The following is a 20171-nucleotide window of genomic DNA, read 5'->3' as shown; positions in this document are numbered from 1 at the left end:
GACGAGCAGCGCCCGCGACCGCAGGTGGCGCCAGGGAAACATGCGCCGCGCGAGCTCGTCCTGGAGCGCCGCCGCGGGCAACGCCTCGAGGGGCGCGCGGTCCACGGGCGTCGGCGCGCGCGGCGACGGCTCCGGCGACGGCGCCCGTTCGGGCGCCGGTTCGGGCGCGGGCGCGGGCGCGGGCGCGGGCTCCGGCTCCGGCGCGGGCGCTTCCGAAGCGACGTCGCCGGCGGGCGCGGGCGCCTCGACGGGCCCGTCGTCGGCGGGCGCCTCGGCGACGCTCTCGGCGTCGTCGTCCTCGTCGACGTCCTCCGAGCTCACGGACGGCGTCACGGCGACGGCGAGCGGCGCCTCCTCGGGGATCGCGGCGGCGGCCGCGCGGTCGCGCTCCGCGGCTCTCCGCGCGACGGCCGCGGAGCGGTCGAAGATGGCCCAGTCGTCGCGGACGGGGCGGTGCTCGCGCGACGCGACGCTGCCGAGGTCGTCGAAGTGGCTCTCGAGGTCGTCGAAGTGGTCCTCGGCCAGCGACCGGAGCTCCGAGAGGCCTATGTTGGGTCATTCCGGCCAAACTTCAAACCTCTCTAGCTCGGTCAAATCGAAGTCGATTCGGCTAATTTTTGGCCGAATCGATGGCTCTTGTCGAGTTTTCGAAGCACGGCAGAAAACCTTGCGTCGAAACCGTCGACTACGCGCACAGTGAAGTCGGGCGGAAGATTCGAGTTCGGCCCGGCGAGAGGCCCCCGAAGCTGTACGCGAGGCTCCCGCGCGACGCGTGCGACGCCACCGTCGCGTCGTCGTCCGTCACCCGCGCGACGACCTCGTCGTCGTCGTCGTCGACGGTGAAGCTCACGACCGTGCCGCCGCCGTCGTCGGCGGCCGCGGCGCCGCCGTCGGGCGGCGGCCGCGCGCGCGCGGCGGCCGCGTCCGCGAGGTCGCGCGCGGCGGCCTCGGCGGCCGCGCGCGCCTCCTCCGCGGCGAGGCGCAGGTCCGCGCCCGCCCGGGCGCGGCGCCCCGCCTGGCGCAGGAAGGCGCCGTCGTCGCCGCGCGTCGCGGCCCGCGCGGCCTCGGCGGCGAGGAACCGCTCCGCGGACGCCTGAGCGTCCGCGGCGCTCGACGGCGTCGGCGAGAACGCCGTCGACGCGGCCGTGTCGCGGGACGTCGACGCCGTCGCGGGCGTCGCGCCCGCGGACGACGACGCCGTCCAGCGCGACGGCGAGCGCGGCTCGGAGTCGGCCGTCGCCAAAGAGTCGAAGAGCGACGACGCGACGGCCGGCGCGCCGAAGAGCGGCGCGTCGTCGTCGTCGTCGTCGTCGTCGTGCGCGGGCGTCCGGAGCGACGTCTCGAGCGTCGCGGCGTGGGACGTCTCGAGCGTCGCGGCGTGGGACGCGTCGAGCGCCGCCGCCCGGGACGCGTCGAGCGCCGGCGCGTCGAGCGCCGGGGCCTCGGCGCGCTCCGCGCCCGCGCCCGCGGGCGCCGCGGGCAGCGCGTCCGGCGCCGGCGCCCAGTCCCAGGCGTCGCCCTCGAGGTGGCGGAGGAGCACGGCGCCGCCGTCGAGGAGGAAGTGGGTCTCCGCGACGCCGAGCACGAGCGCGACGTCGCCGGCGCGCCACCGGCCCGCGGGCGCGCGGAGCGCGGCCCACGCGCGGGGCCCCCGGTCCGGCGGCGCGGGCGCGGGCGCGCCCCCGTCGTGCGCCGACGCCACGGTGACGACGGACCGGTCGAGGAAGAGGCTCTCCTCGACGAGGTCGTCCGCCGGCGCCGCGTCGTGCCACTCCCACGCGCGGCCCTCGCCCGCGCGCGGCACCCAGTGGCCGCCCGCGAGGAGCCACGCGTCCGCATCCGCGCCGACGACCACGAAGGCGTCGCCCGCGCCCAGGCCCGCGGCGGCGTCGTCCGCGAGGATCCGCGCGACGCGCGCGGGCCCCTCGCGGCCTGGGCAGCACAAGGGTGATTCAACGTCGCTTCAACGTGAGTGTTCCGCGCGCGCGCGTTCCGGGAAAAGCGCCCACGCGTCGAGACCGTTCCGAGAGATGATCGCCCGTCCAAAAATCAGCCGAAACGAGTGGAAAACGACCGAGATAGGAGCCTTTGAAGTTGGGAATTTCGCTCTCTTGTGCTGCCCCGCTCGCGGCCCCGCGCGGCCGCGCCGAGGTCGTCGACCGTCGCCGACGCGAGGCTCTCGGCCACGAGGCCCCGCGACGTCGACTGGTCCTGCCAGGACACGGCCCGCCGCGCGCGGTCCACGAGGAAGTCGCGCGCGAGGCCCGTCGCCAGCGCCGCGCGCGCCTCGACCTGCGCGGACGTCGACGGCTCGTTCGGGACGCCCCGGCCCCGCGTCTCCATGGTCGAGATTCGAGTGCCACGCGGGCCTCGACCTGGAGCTCCGCGAGCGCGCGCGCGCGGTCCTCGGCGACGGCGGCGAACGACGACGACGCGTCCAGCGGGGGCTGCGACGCCTCGGGCGACGCCAAGGCCTCGTCCGGCGAGCCCGACGACGGGTCGTCGCGCGACGAGCCGAGCGTCGGCGACCCGGACCCCGAACGGAGCGTCGACGGCCGGTCGATGAAGAGCGTCGCCTCCGTGCCCGGGAGCGAGCTCCGCTCGAGGAGCAGCGTCGACGCCTCGAGGCGCCTCGGCGGCTCGGCCGGCGGCGGCGCGGGCGCCCAGGCCCAGGTCGCGCCCTCGTCCGCGGCCGCGAAGACCGCGCCGCCGGCGCCGGCCCAGCCGCGGCGCGTCGCGGCGACGACGAGCCGCGCGTCGCCCGCGCGCATTCCGCCGCCGTCCGCGAGGCCGTCCGCGAGGGCGACGGCCCAGCGCTGCGGCGGGCCGTCGGCGACGTAGGGCGCGGACCCCCCCCCGCGCGGGAGCGCGCCGCGGCGCCGCGCGGCGTTGCGGCGCCCCTCGGCCGCGTGGTCGACGGCGTCGCCCGCGCTGTCCGTCGACGCCGACGGCTCCCGCGGCGGCGGCGGCGCGTCGCTCACGGCCCGGCAGGTGTCGACGCCCCGCTCCGCGGCGGACACGGAGAAGGCCTCGAGGGCGGAGCGCTTCGCGGACGTGTCCGCGTTCGACGACGACGACGTCGACGCGGGCGCGTCCGTGGACGCGCGCGTCGCCGTCGCCGTCGAGGGCTCGAGGCCGCCGTCGCTCTCGTCGAGCGAGCTCTCGTCGTCGCGGTGGCGCCGCGCCGCGAGCTGCTCGTAGTGGTCGCGCATGTCGACGACCTTGCCCCGGTCCGTCCTCACGGCGTCGCGGCGGCCCTTGCCCTCCGCGGTCTCGAGGTTCTCCTTCTCGCGCGCGCGCGCCTCGAGGTCCCGGGCGTTGTTCCGCGAGAACTCGTCGCGCCGGTCCCCCGCGAGCGCCGCCAGCGCGCCCTGGCCCAGCGCGTCGAGCAGGGCGCCGTAGTCGGGCGTCGCGCCGGACGCGTCTTCGTCCCCCCTCTCCCAGCGCTCGGGCGCCGCGTCGGGGTCGCGGAGCCGCGCGGCGTCGACGGCGAAGGACCCGGACTCGGCGAGGCTCCCGCTCGCGAGCGACGCGCTGTCCTGGCGCGACGCCGCGTCCTGGGGGACGCGCGCGGGCGCCGCGCGCACGCGCGGCCACATGTGGATCTCGCTCGCCTCGTCGTCGTCCTTGCGGAGCCAGTCCATGGCCGCGCGCCGCGCGGCGGCCTCGCGCTCCTTGCGCCGCCGCGGCGCGTTGCCGACGACCAACGCCGCGCTGAGGCGCCGCCGGCCGACGTCGGCGGCGCGCCGCGACCGCTCCTGGAGCGCCGCCTGGCGCTGGGCCGCCGCGCGCCGCTTGCGCCGCTCGTCGGCGACGAAGGCCTCGACGGCCGACGAATCGGCGTTCATTGTTTATCTAAGATCATGGGCATCGTCTGCGGCGGAGAGGCGCGCGTTGGGCTGCCCCTACAAGCTTGCCCATCCCCAACGCGCTCTTCAGCATGTGATCTTGCAGCTCAACGCTGATGTCAACAAACTGGGTCTCGGCGCGCGAGGTGGACGCTTCGAATCGCCGCTGCTCGCGCCGGCGCGCGCCGCAATCAGCCGCGCCCGCGGCGGTCGCTGGAACACCACCACCGCTCCACCATGGCCGAGCAGGTCTTCGAGTACGCGCCGGAGACGGAGCATGCGGCCGACGCGCCGGCCGCCGCCGAGGCCTACGCCGCGCCGCCGACGCCGGGCATCGAGACGTCGCCGCTCGCGCTCCACCGGTCCTTCGCCGCGGCCTTCGACGCCACGGCCCTCGACGCCGCGGGCCGGCCCCTCGCCGGCGCGCTGGGCGCACCGCAGCAGCGGTCGAGCTACGAGGCGCCGCGGCTCAAGCTCGCGCGGCTCCGGCGCGAGGCCGGCGAGCTCCGCGCGGAGCTCGAGCGGTCGCCGGAGGCCTACGACGCCGACGGCGGCGCGACGCTCCTCCACGACGTCGAGGCCCTGCGCCTGAGCCTCGAGCGCCTCGCGGCGGGCCTGCCCGCGGAGCCGCCGCCGCCGCCGCCGCCGGACGCGGCGGCCGCGGCGCGGGCCGCGCGCGCGGCGGCGGCGGACGCGCTCCGGGGCGCCGCCGCGCGCGGCGCCGCGGCGCCAGTGCCGCCGGCGCCGCCCGCGGCCGCCGCGGCCGCGGCCGTCGGCGCCGCGGACCTCGCCGCGGACGAGGCGACGCTCCGCGCGGCGCCGCCGTCCGCCGCCGTCGCCGCGGTCCTCGCGCGGCTCCTCTCGCTCAGGGGCCTCCACGACGCCTCCGCCGAGGACGCGGCCAAGCTCAAGCGCGCGCTCCTCGAGCAGCAGGCGCTCCACGAGAAGCTCAAGAGCAACGACGCGGCCCTCGCGCGGGTCGCGAAGGCGCTCGAGGACCGGCTCCCGGCGCCGCCGTCGTCGGGCTAAAGTCGAGCGGGGCTTCCGGGTGTTTCGCGCAGCGGTGTGGCGAGCCATCGAGCCACGGCCGACGCGCTACGGTAGTGACTGTGGGGACGCATGGCCGGGGATGCCTCTCTAGGGCGAAACTCCGAGGCGAGTTGCACAGCACGATCACGGGGTGCTGATCCGCACAAGGCCGTCGCGTGGACCCTAGAGCCAGCGAGCCGCGCCACGCTTGGTTTGCCCAGCACGATCAGGGCCGCCTCGCTAAAAAATCGCCAAAAAGCATCGAGAGCTACTGAGTTGCGCCTCGCTTACAGCTGTAGACCTCTTGGGTTGCGTCTAGTCACTCGCGCGCTCCCTAGATCAGCATCCGCAGGTTCCAGCCGCGCGAAGCGTCGCGCAGACGAATTTTTGCGGCTCGAAACGGCGTGTGACGGCGGCCTGCGGGCAACGCTCTCATGAAGCAGCTCAAAATGCTCCGTGTCGCCTTTGTAGCCGTCGCCGTGACCGACGCGGCACGAGTCTCGACTCCCCTCGAGCCCGACGCTCGCCCGGCCTCGGCGTCCGCCCCCGAGCTCGCGCCCGCGACGCCGTCGGAGCCCGCCGCTCCGGCATCGGCGCGATGCGCGCCCTCGTTCTGGTTTTTCCACATTCCAAAGACGGGCGGCGCGACCATCCAACTCCATCTCGCATCGCTCGCGAAGCAGCACGCATTTACCTACGTGAATTTGAACCTTTTCAGAGATAAACATCAGCAAGAGTCGTGGCCTCCGTTCGACATCTTGACGGGGGCGTCTCGCGGGCCGTTGAAGGCGTGGTTGAACGCGAGACCCGTCAAGTCCCCCGTCTTCGAGCAGAGGCTTTTGCTTTTTCGAAGGGAGCTTCGCAAACCGCGCCCGACGTTTACCGTCCATTACCACCACAAGATGCCGGGGATGAACGGCACGACCGATTTGATCCGCCCGCTGCGCCGGTACCTCGACGCGCGAGGCTGCGACCTGAAGGTCGGCGTGGTGCTCCGGGACTCCGTGGACTGGGCCGTGTCTAGGTCGCGCTACCAGACCGACTTTGACGGCTCGCACGTGTCCAACAAAACCGCGAACACTCGCGACGGTCAGTGCCGCTATCTGCTCTACAACACGCCAAAGTTCCAGCATCTATCTCTCCCCGTCTGCGACCTTGCGAGGGCCGACGAAATCCTTCGACACGATGTCGACTTCGTGGGTACCACGGACCGCCTCGACGACTTTTGGACGTGCGTGCAATCGAGCATGACGTGGCCTCGCGCTGAAATTTTGCCGAAGTACAACACGAACCCGTACGCGTTGAAAGCGCTGTCGACCGAAGACCAGCAGCGCATTCGAGAGAGAAATACGTTAGACGCGCGACTCCTCGAAACGCACGGCGGCAAGTGCCGCGTCACCGCGGCGGCCGATGCCTCGGCGACCTCCACCGCGACTGCCGCCTAAAGACCCTCTCGCCAGTGGAGCTCGACGCGGCCGACGCGCGGCGGGCGGCGCCGTGGGACGTGCTAAGGTAGTTGGTTGAACTTGATTACGATACCCACCGGCTACCATGCCGTCGACACGCCCGCTGAGACGCAGCACGTCGGGGAGGGAAGCTCAGACGGCCGGTCTGCCTCTTCTCCCTCGATGAGGATCTCCGACAGGACCGCGCGATCCACGTCGTTCGTCTGCTTTGTCTTGCTCTCCTTCCGGGGCAGCGGATCCGGCGGCGCGACTTGAGCCGCGGGCCGAGCGAGCCTCTTCGAGGCGGCGCGCGCGGCCTCTTCGGGATTAACCTCGCAGGTCTCGACGAGGATCGTGTAAATTGTCGCGACGAGCACGAGGGTCCCGATGACGATCATGGCGTAGCTAAAAATCGGACCTTTGAACATATCGCCGGGCGCGCCGTCCTGCTCGTCCATATCCTTGATGAACAGCATCAGCGACGCGATGAACACGAGGACGATCTGCGCGTTGCCCACGTTCGCCAGGTTGTCGTCCGCGTCTTTGACATAGGGGCGGCTGGACGTGTAGACCTGCATCGAAAGGAACGCGATGAGAAGGCCTATGGCTATCTGCGACGCGCTGCCCGGGTACCTACATCGAAACTTCATGTACATCGAATCCTCATGTACCCGGGAAGCTACATGAAAATCAGCAGGCCCGTGAGCGCCAGCTTGCGGACGCACTCGAAGACCACGAACTGGTAGCAGCGCGGCTCGTACCTGGCGCGCGAAGGGTTTGGCACTGAATGCGATGCAGACGAGACGCTGCGGCGCGCTCTTCGAAGAGAAACGCGAGATGCTGGATCGACTCGTCCGCGTCACGCGTCGCGAGCTTTCGTTTCTGCAACTCCGCGGCGGAGACTGTATCGGCGCCGAGCATCGTCGTCATCAAGTCTCGCGCGGAAGAACTTTGCTCCGAGAGTCGCGCGTCAAGCTTCCTGTACGCCTCCGTAGGAGCGCTTCGAGGCTTACCGTCGTTGCTGTCCTCGATCTTGCCGAGCCGACTCTCGTCGACGTTCGGGTCCAACTGCTTGCGGTACCGAAAGAGAAGGACCCAGTAGAGGAGTGGTATTCCGACGGGGTACACGAAGAGCATGGCAAGCGCGTAGGTGGACCAGGTGCCCTTGTAGCTCGGCGAGTCGCACGAGATGTCGTGATCCGCCTCGAGCACCTCGATCGTCTCCGTCGAGCCGTCCGAGAAGCCTTCCTCGTAGCTCACGCAGTTGTAGAAGCGCAACACCGTCGTGGACACGCTGGTAAACACGACGAATGTGAGCAGGAGGAAGGTGCCGAACGATGTGCTCCGAATTGATTTTGCCTCGTCGGCCGTCGCGCACATCACGGCGAGCTCGCCAAACAAAAAGATCAGTAGCGAGAAGACAATAGGGAGGACCGTCATCGCGAGCAGGCGCATCACAACTTGGTTCGAGGGCGCGGACCGCGACGCCGCGACGCCAGCCGAGGTCCGGGCAGAGGGGAGGCCGCGGCCCCGACGCTGGCAGAGGGGTGCGGCGTCGCGGGAGCTGGGCCAGGACAATGGCCAGGACCGGCTTCATGATGCGGCAGTCGCACAGCTTGTAAGGCCTTCACGAGCAGACTTGCATCTGGCCTCTCCGGGCCCGCAGGGAGCCGGGCGGCAGGTACTAGTAGATCTACGGCGCTCCGCGCGCGCGCAGCGATCCGCCGCGCGCCGCACACGTCACCGTGTCGATGGCCGCCGTCCATGGACCATTGCTCTGGCTAGCGCCATTGCTGTGCGCCGCAGCAGCCATTCCTAGCGTGCGCCTCAACAATGGCGTCGAGATGCCGATCATCAGCGCGGGCACCGCCGGCTACAACGATTCGCAGGCGGCGCTCGCCGTGCGGGCCGCGCTGGCAGGGAATGTGACGGCCATCCATACGGCTTTCGACTATTTCAACCTCGCCGGCGTCGCGAAGGGCCTCGAGGCGCGCCCGCGCCGCGAGATCTTCCTCGCGTCCATGACTTCGCCGTGCGTCCACGATTCGCCGCCCGCGCGGAACGTCACCGACGCGGGCGCGTGCGAGGCGCTCACGACGCGCGAGCTCGAGAGCGTCTTGACGTCGCTGAACACGACGTATTTGGACCTCGTCATGCTCCACGGGCCCTCGGAGCCCTTCGGCTACGAGGGCGCGTGCTCCGAGGCCGTCTGCAAGCTCAACTCGGCGCAGTGGGCGGCCTACGAAAAGTTCATGAGGGCCGGCAAGGCGCGGGCCGTCGGCGTGAGCAACTACTGCCAGTCGTGCCTCGAATGCCTCTCCGGGACGACGCCGGCGGTGAACCAGCTCCAGTACCACGTCGGCTCGGGCGCGGACCCGGAGGCGCTCCTCTCCTTCAACCGGGCGTGGGGGGTGAACGTGCAGGCCTACTCGCCGCTCGCCTCGGGCGCCGTCGTGCGCGACGCGGACGTGGCGAAAATCGCCGCGAAGGTCGGCAAATCGGCGGCGCAGGTCGCGCTCCGCTACGTGCTCCAGAACGGCGCGAAGCCGAGCGTCGTCGTCAAGGCGTCGAAGCCGGCGTACCTCGCCGAGGACCTCGACGTCTTCGACTTCGAGCTCTCCGCGGCGGACGTGGCGACGCTCGACGCGAAGACGACGCCGGCCGGCCAGCAGGACGGGCGGCCGTCCTGGGGCTGCGCGGCCTAGGTTCGACGTCGCCGCCTCGGACGTCGTCGTCGCTCGCCGACTAATTTTACAATGCTAGTTAGCTCACGGCGCACTCGTTCGGGTCGATCTGCTCGCCCGCCTCGAGTTTCGACTTGAGCATCTGCGTCATACCGCCCACGAGTTCCTTGCCCTCCTCCGTGGACTCCATAGGCAAGGCTCTCTCAGGGTCTCTCGTTGAAGTCTCATTGAAGTTCAACTGCCAAGCAGCGGGTCCGCCGGCGAGTCGTCTAGGCGAGTCGTCGCGTGCGGGTCGCGCCGCAGCGCGGTGCGGACTCGGTTTTTTATCGAGCGCGCCTAGAGCAGCTTCTGGAGGAAGTCGAGGTAGGCCGCGTCGTCGACGATGTGGTCGGGGAGCTCGGCCTTGGTGACCCAGGTGTGGTCGTGCGTGAGGGCCGGGTCGACGGGCCCGCTCGTGTAGAGGTCGACGACGATGGCCCGCATGAAAAACGTGCGCTCGAGGCCGCCCGCGGCGGTCTCCGCGTCCCAGGCGCCCACGGGCCCGTTGCCGAGGACGTAGGTGTAGAGCTCGGGCCCGCACTGGGCCGCGAGGACGCCCTCGCAGGCCTCGCGGAGGAAGCCGTCGTCCCCGAGGGCCGCCGCGGGCAGCCGCCACGGCGCCGCGGCCGAGTCCTTCACGAGGAGGAATAAGGACTCCGCGAGCTTGCGCTCGAGGCTCCGGACGTCGCCGGCGCGGTCCGCGTCCGTCTCCCGGTTCATGAGCGCGCGGATCTCCTCGGGGATCTCCTTCCGCGGCGCCGCCTCCCGCTCCGCGGACGTGCCGCCGCCGACGACGGCGGGGTAGTCGAAGCCGTCGTGGACCTCCAGCGACGCCTGGAGCTCCCACATGGCCAGCTCCCAGTCCTCCGGGTCGGGCATGAGCGCCGGCGTCCGCTCGACGACGACGCCGGCGACGAGCTGGGCCGGGCCCAGGCGGCTCTCCAGGTCGTCGCGCCGGTCCCGGAGCGACGCGACGTAGGCCTTGCGCTCGTAGCGCGCGCCGGCGCTCGCGCAGCGCGCGCCGCCGCGGAGCGACCGGGGACCGCGGAGCGCCGCGCGGCGCGCCGGCGCCGACCGCAGCAGCGCGTTCAGCGCGCGGCGTGCGATCATCGTCGCCGCTCTCGATCTTGAAGCACTTGATGAAGCGGACGTTGAAGCGGCCCGGGACACCCCCCCCCCCCCTCCACGCGCCGCTCCGGAGCCGCCTCCGTTACGCAGATCGCCGCCCCCTAGGCGGTCTTGGAGTAGTCGAAGACGCCGCGGACGCGGATCATGCCCTCCTGCTGGAGGTCCATCTCCTCCTCCATGCGCTGGACGTCCTTCTTGTCGCCGCGGACGACCATGAGCGTCTGGCTCTCGTCGTCGTTGGCGCTGAGCTTGACCTTGACCTCGCGCTGCTCGTTGTCGCTCGCGGACTTCCAGTAGTAGAGCCCCGCGTAGGGCGAGAGGAGCGTCGTGAGGAACCAGTAGGAGCCCACGTCGACGCCGGCGACGGTGGGGACCTGGATCTGGAGCACGAGGGCCAGCGACGCGAAGCAGATGAAGGTGCAGAAGACGAGGAACGCGGCCTGCGACACCTCGGGCGCGATCTTGCCCTTGAACGTGATCGTCTCGCCCGCCTCCGCGACCTCGTAGTTGTTCGCCTGCATGTAGGCCATGACGTCGCCGGCGACCTCGCGCATGGACTTGGCGTCCACCGGCGCCTTCTCGCCGGGGAACTCGTAGGTCTGCTGCACGAGCGCGATCTTGGACGCGCGCTTGATCGTCGACCACAGCCCCGGGAAGGAGATGACGTAGAGGAAGAGCGTCGCGTAGAGCGACGCGTAGGAGCCCTGGAACTCGTAGCTGAGGAGCGTGGACGACGACGCGAGGGTCGCCGCCAGCGCGCCGGGGTCCGCGACCATTCTCGGGGAGCCGACGACGCGCGCCGATTGGCGGCGCGGCGACGCGGCGGGCAGGGCGGCGCGCGGCGCGACGAAAGCGCTCGCCGTCGCGAGGACAGCGGCGAAGACGGAGGCGCGGACCATGGTGGACGTCGGCGGAGGCGTCGGGCGTCTGAGGGAGCGGTGGCGTCTGAGCAAGCACCCTCAGCACTGAGTCGGCCGCAAGGCGATCGACGGCATCATCACCTCGATGCAGCCCACCAAGGCCGCGACGCCATCTGCGGCCGCCGCAGCCCGCGGAGCACCAGCGCCAGCCGCAGCCGTGCGCCGCGGCAAACCGAGCGCATAACAATCATAGCCAGGCTCTCCTATTCCTCTCATAAGAGAAAATTCTCCGGTCTACCAGGGTAGGAATACCTTCGATCCCATTAGCAATGTGGGCCTGCGGCTGCTTCGCGAGCGACGACGGCGGCGCCTACGACAGCGACGCCGAGTGCGCCGAGTTCGGCGGCGGCGCCCGCGACGTGCGAGCGCCGAGCGAGGCGCCGCCGGAGGACCTCCTGCTCGCCGAGGCCGAGGGCATTTTAGGGGGCTACAGCAACGTCACAATGGGCGCGCAGCTCTTCCCGAAGGTCTTCGGCGGCGACGACTCCGACTCGTCGGACTCGGACGGCCTCGAGGAGGTCTACAGCCCGCGGCCGCCGCCGCGCTTCGAGCCGCGGTCGCCGGCCGCGCGGTCCCTGCAGCCCATCGCCCTGGCGCCGGCGCCCAAGGCGATGCTCGACCAGCGCCGCGAGTCCCGCGCGAGCCTCCGGCGGCTGCCGACGACGGACCAGCTGACGGCGGACCTCGAGCGCGACGTCGCACTGGTCCGGCCCCTCGGCCGCGGGTCCTTCGGCACCGTGAGCCTCGGCGTCCACGTGCCGTCGCTGCGCCTCGTGGCCGTCAAGGAGGTGCGCGTCGACGACGCCGACGAGGACCGGTCCCTCGCGCTCCTCCTCGAGGAGGTGCACGCGCTCCACGACAACCTCGTGCCCCTCGACGAGTCCGGCGCGCCGCGCTGGCTCTTCAAGGACGCGCTCGCGCGCGGCGCGCTCCACCCCTGCGACCAGCTCGTGACCTTCTACGGCGCCTACGCGGTCACGGACGACGCGGGCGAGGCCGTCGGCGCGGACATGGTCCTGGAGTACATGGACGGCGGGTCGCTCCACGACGTCGTCCACGCGGGGGGTTTGCGGGGCCACGACGGCGCGCTCCGCCACCTCGCGGGCGAGACGCTCAAGGGGCTGCGGCACTTGCACGCGTCGGACGTCGTCCACCGCGACGTCAAGCCGTCGAACGTCTTGGTGTCGCGGAGCGGCCGCGTGAAGATCGCGGACCTGGGGCTGGCGGCGAAGGACGACGACCGGGCCCATGTGTTGATGGAGGGGTCCTTGATGTACTTCTCGCCGGAAAGGCTTCGAGGCGACTGCCACGCGGCCGCGGACGTCTGGGCGCTCGGCGTGACCCTGTTCTCCGTCGCCGCGGGCCGCCACCCCTTCGAGGACCCCGCCGCGCCGAGCGGCCGGCGCGACACGCTGTCCCTGGACTTCTTCGCCCTGTCGGAGCGGCTCACGACGGGGCCCGAGCCGCGGCTGGACCAGCAGGCGTACGCGCCCGTGGCCTGCGACGCCGTCGCCGCGGCCATGGCGCGCGACCCGGCCCGGCGCGCGACGGCGGCGCAGCTCCTCGCCATGCCCTTCCTCGCGCTCGCGCGCGACCGCGCGTTCCTGTGCCGAAACCAACCACTGGTTTGGGTGGTCCTGACCAAACTTGAGGATTCTCTAGCTCGGTCAAATCGAAGTCGATTCGGCTGATTTTTGGACGGATCGATCGCTCTCGTCGAGTTCTCGAAGCCCAGCTGAAGAGCTCGTGTCAAAACATTCGAATACGCTCATATTGAAGTCGGGTTGAAGATTTGGTTTCGGCACAGGCGCGTTCCCGTTCCCCGAGTCCGTCGTCGACGCGGTCGACGACGTCCTCGAGCCGCCGGCCGAGGCGCCCGCGGCGCTCCTGGCCGTCGTCGCGGACACCGTCGCCGCGCACCTCAAGGCGACGACGGCGGACCGCGGCCGCGGGAGCCTCGGCACGGCGCGGCGCCGGTCCGTGTCGACGCCGCTCCGGGAGACGATGGCCGAGCCCGGCGGCCGCCGCGACTCCTGGGCCGGCGTCCGCGCGTCCGTCGTCTCCCGCAAGGACGGCCAGCAGCAGCTCTCGGACATCCTGTCGAGCGGCGTGCGCTCCGTGCACCACCTCGCCGCGGACACGCGCACGGACGCGGCGCAGGTCGTCGCCGCGCTCGAGGCCGCCGCGGGCGAGCCGCCGGCGCCGGCGCCGCGGGACGACGCCGCGGACGACGCCGGGGCCTTCGAGTCCGAGACGTTCGCGCTCTGCGACTAAGGACGGGGCGCGTTAGAACGCGCGCGCGGCCTCGAGGGCGACCTCGACGCTCGCCGCCTCCGCGGCCGGCGCGGAGCCCTGGGCGAAGTTGGGCTTGCCGCCGCCGCGGCCGCCGAGGGGCTCGAGGGCCGCCTTGAGCCAGTCGGACGCCGAGGCGATGCCGTGGCCCTCGGGCACGGCCGCGAAGACGAGGAGCTTGTCGTCGCCGGGGCTCAAAGCGCAGAGCGCGAGCGCCGGGTGGCTTTTGCCAAGTTTCCCCGCGAGCTTCTGCGCGGCCTTGGCGTCGAGCCCCGAGGGCAGCGCGAGCACGAGGCGGTCCGCCCCCGCGTCCGCGGCGTCGCCCGCCGACGCCTCGACGAGCTCCGCCGCGGCGCGCGCGGCCTCGCCCGCGACCTGCTTGTCGAAGGCGCCGAGCGCCTTCGCGACGCCCTCGAGCGCCGCCCGCAGGTCCGGCTTCAGCGACGCGGCGCAGGGCGTCGCGTCGACGTCGACGCGGAGCGCCTTGGCGCGCGCGGCGACGGCGTCGCGCGCGGCCGCGCCGTCGACGGCCGCCGCGGCCTCGGCGAGCTCCGCGGCCGCGCGCTCGAGCCGCGCGCCGGCGGCCCGGGCCTCGAGCGCGGCGGCGCCCGTCAGCGCCTCGATGCGCCGCACGCCCTTGGCGACCGCCGTCTCCTGCGTGATCACGAAGTACTCCGCGGCGGCCGCGTCGCCGAGGTGGTTCCCGCCGCAGAGCTCGATGGACGCTTTGTCCCACTTCTCGTCGTCCGGGCTCGCGAGCACGTCGGCGATGGTCGGCGCGCCGGCGAAGGCGGCCTTGGGGAACATGGCGACGACGTTCACGGGGTCCGGGTACGCCTCGCCGAAGACGGCGCGGAGCGCGCGGATGTTCTTCGCGTCCTCGAGGCCGACCTTGGCGCGCTCGACCGTGGCGCCGTCCGCGACGTACTCCGTGTTGACCGCCGCCTCGACGGCCGCGAGCTGCGCCGCCTTTAGAGCCTTGCCGTGGCTGAAGTCGAAGCGGAGCCGCTCGTCGTTCGCGTCCGAGCCGCGCTGCCCCACGCCGTCGCCGAGCTCGGCCCAGAGCGCGTGGTTCACGGCGTGGGTCATCATGTGGTTCACGGCGTGCTTCCGCCGCGCGTCGCCGTCGACGACGCCGTCCGCGGCGTCGCCGACGGCCAACGCGACGTCGGCGCCGGACGCGACCGTGTGGACGACGTAGCCCGCGTAGGCCTGGACGTCGATGACGTCCACGCTGGCGCCGCCGAGGACGAGCGACCCGCGGTCGCTCGCCTGGCCCCCGGCCTCGGCGTAGAAGGGCGTCGCGTCGAGGACGACGCCGACGGCCGCGCCCGGCCCGCACGTCGCGGCGTCGACGAGCGCGGGGTCGCCCGTGGCCGCGTCGATGGCGACGAGGGCGACGACCGTGGCGCCATTCACCTCCGTCGCGTCGTCGGCGACGGTCGCGCCGACGGCGAGCGCGTCCGTCGGTGCGACGCCCGCGTCTCCGAGCGCCGCCGTCGCCGCGACGCCGAGCTCGAGCCGGACCGTGCCCAGCGCGGCCTCGGCGCGGGCCTTGCGGTCCGCCTTGGACCGGTCCACCTGGGCCCGCATCGCGGCCTCGAAGCCCGGCTCGTCGACGAGAAAGCCCCGCTCCTCGGCCATCTGCGCCGTCAGGTCCACGGGGAAGCCGAGCGAGTCGTAGAGGAAGAAGGCCGCGTCGCCGCCGAGCACGTCCGTCGCTTCGAGCTTGTCGAGCTCCTCGTCGAGGTACTTGACGCCCCGCTCCAGCGTCTTCGCGAACGTCGCCTCCTCCTCGGCTAACACCTCGACGATCGTCGGCAGCTCGTCGCGCAGCTCCGGGTAGTAGTCCCCGAAGTGGCTCGCCGCCAGCGCCGGCGCGAGGCGCGCCATGAAGCCCGGCTCGGCGCCGAGCGTCGACAGGCCGTAGCGCACCGCGCGGCGCAGGATGCGCCGAAGCACGTAGCCGCGGCCCTCGTTCGACGGCCGCGCGCCGTCGGCGATCGCGAAGGACAGGCAGCGCACGTGGTCCGCGATGGCCCGGTAGGCCGTGTCCCGGTAGTTCTGGGCCTTATCGTCGTCGCCCAGGAGGCCCCCGTAGGGCGCGGACCCCTCGGGCAGCTCCGCCAGCGTCGCCGCGAAGAGCCCCGAGAACGCGTCCGTGTCGTAGTTGGACGGCACCTGATTCAGAATAGCCACCAAACGCTCCAGCCCCAGGCCCGTGTCGACGTGCTGCGCCGGGAGGGACGACAGCCGCTTCGTCTTGCCGTCGCGCTCGAACTGGATGAAGACCAAATTCCAGATCTCGATGACCGTCGGGTCGTCCATGTTCACCAGATGCGCGACGTCGCCCCGCCCCCCCAGCGCGTCGTAGTGGAGCTCCGTGCAGGGCCCGCAGGGGCCCGAGTCGCCCATCTCCCAGAAGTTGTCCGCCTTGGAGCCCGGGATGACCTGCTCCGGCTTGAAGCCCGCGGCGAGCCAGAGGTCCCGCGCCTCGTAGTCCGGCTCCAGACCCTCCTCCGGCGACCCCTCGAAGTACGTCGCGTACATGCGGTCCATGTCCAGCCCGTAGACGTCGACGAGCAGCTCCTTGGCCCAGGCCGTCGCCTCGGCCTTGAAGTAGTCGCCGAACGACCACGACCCGAGCATCTCGAAGAACGTGTGGTGGTAGGTGTCCAGGCCCACGTCCTCGAGGTCGTTGTGCTTGCCGCCCGCGCGGATGCACTTCTGCGAATTGCAGGCCCGCTCGAGCGTCGCGAGCTGCGTGCCCGGCGCCGCCTGGCCGAGGAAGATGGGCTTGAATTGGTTCATACCGGCGTTCGCGAAGAGCAGCGTCGGGTCCTGGAGCGGGACGACGCCGCTGCTCGGTACCCGCGTGTGGCCGCGCTTCTCGGCGAAGTAGTCGACGAAGGTGTCGCGCACCCTGGGCACGGTCCACTCCGCGGCCGCCGGCGGCGCCGACGCGAGCGGGCGCAGCGCGCCGAGGCGCCGGCGCGCGAGGCGCGCCGGGCCCGCGCGGAGCGCGTAGGCCTCCGCGACGAGGAACATGGCGCAAGCGAGCATCGATGGATACCGCCGGCGATGGACGCGTCGACGCGGGCGCTCCGTCAGTCGTCCTGGGGAGACGCCACCTCGGGAGCCTTCAATCGTCTCGCGTCGCTTGAAGAGATGTTGCCCCTCTAGAGCCGTCTGCCGCACGCGTCGGCGATGGACGCGTCGAAGCCGGGCTGTGCGGCGGACCCACCCTGCTCAAGCGGCGAGGCGCGCCAGCGTCTTCCGAGCAATGTCGATTGGGGCCGATCCCCCCCTTCGGTGGAGGCAGCGGCTACGGGCGCTCGCCCTTATTTTCCAGCGCGCCGCCCGGCCGCTTCTTCGTCGGCGGCGCGACGACGTGCAGCGGGACGTCGCCGACGATGGCCCGGAGCGCCGAGGCCAGCTGCCCGTTGCGGCTCACGAGCGCGACGCCCCGGACCTGCTCGCCCGCGGCCGCGCAGTGCCGGAGGACGTCGCCGAGCAGGTCCGCGAGCCCGGACCGCGGCGGTCCCGCGCTCCGCGAGCCCGCGACCTTGAGCAGCGCGGCCCGCGCCCAGAACGGGCCCGCGGACGACGCCCGGGCGTCGACGCGCGCGCGCCAGGCCGCGCGGCCGGCGCAGTTCGGGTTCGCGCAGGCGACGTGGCGCAGCGCCAGCGGCCGCCCCCAGCAGGGCCAGGCCTCCGCCGCCGCGAGCGCCGCGCCGAAGGACCCGTCGTCCCAGCAGGCCGAGCCCTGGTCGCCGTCCCATAAAACGACGCCGACGTCGCCCGCGCGCCCGTCGGCCCAGGTCCGCGAGGGCCACTCGCCGAGCCTCAGCGCGTCGGGCGCCGGCGGCGCCACCGCGAGGCGCGCCGCGACGTCGGCGGCCGCCGCGGCGCCGAACGCGGCGTCGATCCTCGCGACGACCCAGGCGTCGGGCGCGGCGTCGGCGGACGCGGCCGCGGCCGCGGACCGCCGCGACCCCGGCGGGCGCCAGCGCTCCGGCTTCGCCGGCTTGCGCTTCTTCGCCGCGTCGCCGGCCTCGGGCCGCCGCGCGACCTCGAGGCCCCCGCAGTCGGGCCGCCGCGTCGCCGCGAGGCCGTGCGCGGCGCACGCGGCCTTGACGCCTCTCCGCTGGCGCGCGGACAGGGGCGCCAGCGCCAGGGCGCGCCGCGGCGCGTGCGCGCCGCCGCTCGGCGCGCGAGCGCCGCGGCGCGCGCCGCGCACGGCGCGGGGCGCCGCCCGCGCGTAGAGCTGGGCCTGCGGCTCGGCGGGCGCCGCGGCGGGCCGCGCGCGCTTCGCCGGCGCGGCGCCGTCTTTTGGGGCTGGTCGTTTCGCGAAGAGCTTCATGGCGTTCTTCGTGTGTCGGCAGTTGGGCCTAGCTGCTATTGTCGCGGCCTCGCCGCCATTGCTTCATACCTCGCCCATTGCTCATGCCTCGCCATCCACCGCTGAATCGCCTGGCCACTTTCAACATTGCCACAGCCACCGAGCTCGCGAGCAAGTCCTCGAGCAGGATCTGAGCAGGGGACCGCTGCGCCTGGACCCTGGTCGGCGCCGCAGCTCGAAACCCATGTCTGCACCAGCGCCGACAGAAGCCGACGCGCCGGCGAAGCGACGCCGCGTCGACGAGCGCGAGCGCTGCGGCGTCGTGCGCGTCGAAGCCGCCAAGACCGGGCGCGGCCACTGCGGCTGGTGCGACACGCTCATCGCGCAGGGCGCGCCGCGCGTCGTGAAGCGCCAGTACCACGGGCCGGGAGACTACGTCCGCAATAACGGCGCGTCGACCGGCCGCAACTCCGGCGGCGTCCAGGACCTCTTCCTCCACCCGCAGTGCGCGTGGACTCACCTGACGTCGTCGCGCCGCGCGACGTGCGCCTGCTGCGGCGCGGGCCTGGCGCCCGGGACCTGGCACTTCGCCACGCGTCTCGGCCGCGGCTCGGATCGCTGCGTGGAGTCGGGGTCGGGAAAGACGCGGCAGTGCGCCGACTGCGTCGCGGCGCTCGTCGGGAGGCACCGGCGTCTCCTCGACGGGCATCTGGGCGCGCGGTCCCAGTTCGACGAGCCCGTCGCCTGGGTCGCCGGCCGCACGCTCCTCGGGGAGCGCTCCCTGCGACCCGAGCCCGCCGCGCGCGCGGAGAAGGCGCGGCTCCGCGCGGTCTTCGCGACGACCGCGGAAGCGGAAGCGGGGGCCGTCGACCGGCATCGCGCGCTCCAGGCGACGATCGAGACCGCGCTCGCTGACGACGCCGCGCGCGGCGGCAAGCTCACGCCCAACGACCGCGACCGGCCCGCGCGGCCGACCAACCGCGCGCCGCGCGCGCGGCCGCCGCCGGCGCCGCGCGCCGCGGACGACGCCTGGACGTGCGGCGGTTGCACCTACAGGCACGTCGAACGCGAGGCCGGCTTCCTCGCCTGCGCCATGTGCGCGACACCGAGGCCTTAAAAAAGCGCTACGCCCCCGGCTTCGTCGCGGAGTAGACGTAGTAGCGGAGGCCGTTGAGGTTGAGGCACGTGAAGCAGTAGACGTTCCAGGCCGCGCCGTCGACGGCGCTCGCCGCGCGCCCCAGGAGGGCCTCGAGCGTCGACGGCGCGAGGACCGCCGGGTGGCGCAGGGGCGCGGCCCAGTTCGGGAAGAAGGTCCGCGAGCGCGCGTTGTTCCAGATGACGACCCGCTCGGACACGTCCGCGGCGTCGACGGCGTCGAAGCCGACGCCGCGGAGCTTCTCCGTGAGCACGCGGAGCCCGTAGACGTTCGCGCGGGGGATGTGGGGCCGGAACTTGAGGAGCAGCACGTGGAGCAGGAAGCTCAGCGGGTAGAGGAGCAGGTGCCGCCCGAGGAACGTCGGCAGCGGCCGCCGCTCGTACAAAATGTCCGCGACGGCGACGCGGCCGCCGGGCTTGAGCACGCGGAAGGCCTCGGCGAGGAAGGCCTCGCGCGTGTCGTAGTGGAACGCCGACTCGAGGGACGTGACGACGTCGACGGACGCGTCCGGGAGCGGGATCGCCGTCGCCGAGCCGACCCTGAGCTCCACGCGGTCCGCGAGCCCCGCGGCCTCGACGCGCGCGGCGGCGACGCGCTGCTGCTCCGGCCCGATGTTGAAGCCGACGATGCGCAGCGCCGGGAACTCCCTCGCCCAGAGGAGGTCCTGGTCGCCGTAGCCGAAGCCGACGTCGCAGACCGTCCCCGCGCCGGCGAGCCCGCCCGCGTCGGCGAGCTTGCGCGCGAGCGCCGCGGCGCAGGTCGGGTAGTGCTCCACGTCTTTGACGGCCTCGCTGTAGCCCAGATTCATCCAGAGGCTCGGCACGTCGGCGTTGCGGCGCAAGACGCCGTCCAAGTTCGCGTCGTTGTAGGTGCCGTCGGCGCTGAAGGTCTCGAACTGGGAGAGGAAGAAGCGCAGCGATTGGAAGGACGAGACGACGGCGCCGCGCAGCACGAGCGCCGCGACGGCGCCGACGCAAAAGGGCAGGACGCTCTCCATCACTCGTTGCCACAAAAACAGCAGCTTGAAGGCATGATGCAGTGTACCCCCCGGGTAGGCCCTCTAGCTTTAACCTCTCCTAGCCTAGAAGGGCAAGGACCACACAAATTTTTATTCACGCGAGGTGCAGCACGGCGGGCGCGTCGCGGTCCGCGAGGACCTTGCGGAGGTGCGCGGCGTCCGGCGTCGTCGCCGCGAGGAGCGCCGCGTCCGGCGACGGCGGGAAGGACCGGCCGTCGCCGGGCGACGCGGGCGACCCGGGGTCGAAGATGGGCGTCGCGAAGAAGACGG

The 20171-nt window shown here is 72.6% G+C and overlaps 5 protein-coding genes across 5 annotated transcripts in view; 2 read left to right on the top strand and 3 right to left on the bottom strand.

Annotated features, from left to right (window-relative positions):
- Positions 1-7777, bottom strand: part of AURANDRAFT_70807 (hypothetical protein) — a gene marked incomplete at both ends in the record, with an annotated part of 21177 nt that extends 13400 nt beyond the window's left edge. Inside the window, 8 exons of the mRNA XM_009035380.1 lie at positions 4-534; positions 785-1932; positions 2061-2292; positions 2376-3821; positions 5515-5571; positions 6655-6955; positions 7006-7105; positions 7336-7777. Coding sequence (XP_009033628.1) covers positions 4-534; positions 785-1932; positions 2061-2292; positions 2376-3821; positions 5515-5571; positions 6655-6955; positions 7006-7105; positions 7336-7777 — 4257 coding nt within the window. The remainder of the gene's footprint in view (positions 1-3; positions 535-784; positions 1933-2060; positions 2293-2375; positions 3822-5514; positions 5572-6654; positions 6956-7005; positions 7106-7335) is intronic.
- Positions 7778-8073: 296 nt separating this feature from the next.
- On the top strand, positions 8074-9027 carry AURANDRAFT_61574 (hypothetical protein; the record flags this gene model as incomplete). The annotated part of the gene is made up of 1 exon (XM_009035822.1): positions 8074-9027. One exon carries the CDS (start codon positions 8074-8076, stop codon positions 9025-9027), a length of 954 nt encoding a protein of 317 aa, XP_009034070.1.
- Positions 9028-10274: 1247 nt separating this feature from the next.
- Positions 10275-10949, bottom strand: AURANDRAFT_21109 (hypothetical protein; the record flags this gene model as incomplete). The annotated part of the gene is made up of 1 exon (XM_009035379.1): positions 10275-10949. One exon carries the CDS (start codon positions 10947-10949, stop codon positions 10275-10277), a length of 675 nt encoding a protein of 224 aa, XP_009033627.1.
- Positions 10950-12103: 1154 nt separating this feature from the next.
- Positions 12104-12469, top strand: AURANDRAFT_15336 (hypothetical protein; the record flags this gene model as incomplete). The annotated part of the gene is made up of 1 exon (XM_009035823.1): positions 12104-12469. A coding segment is annotated over one exon (366 nt), but the record flags the coding sequence as incomplete, so codon positions are not given.
- Positions 12470-13365: 896 nt separating this feature from the next.
- On the bottom strand, positions 13366-16433 carry AURANDRAFT_52432 (hypothetical protein; the record flags this gene model as incomplete). The annotated part of the gene is made up of 1 exon (XM_009035378.1): positions 13366-16433. One exon carries the CDS (start codon positions 16431-16433, stop codon positions 13380-13382), a length of 3054 nt encoding a protein of 1017 aa, XP_009033626.1.
- Positions 16434-20171: the final 3738 nt, after the last annotated feature.

This window comes from Aureococcus anophagefferens, assembly GCF_000186865.1.
Source record: "Aureococcus anophagefferens unplaced genomic scaffold AURANscaffold_3, whole genome shotgun sequence".
Taxonomy (NCBI): Eukaryota; class Pelagophyceae; order Pelagomonadales; family Pelagomonadaceae; genus Aureococcus; species Aureococcus anophagefferens.
This window is presented reverse-complemented; position numbering and strand designations above follow the sequence as displayed.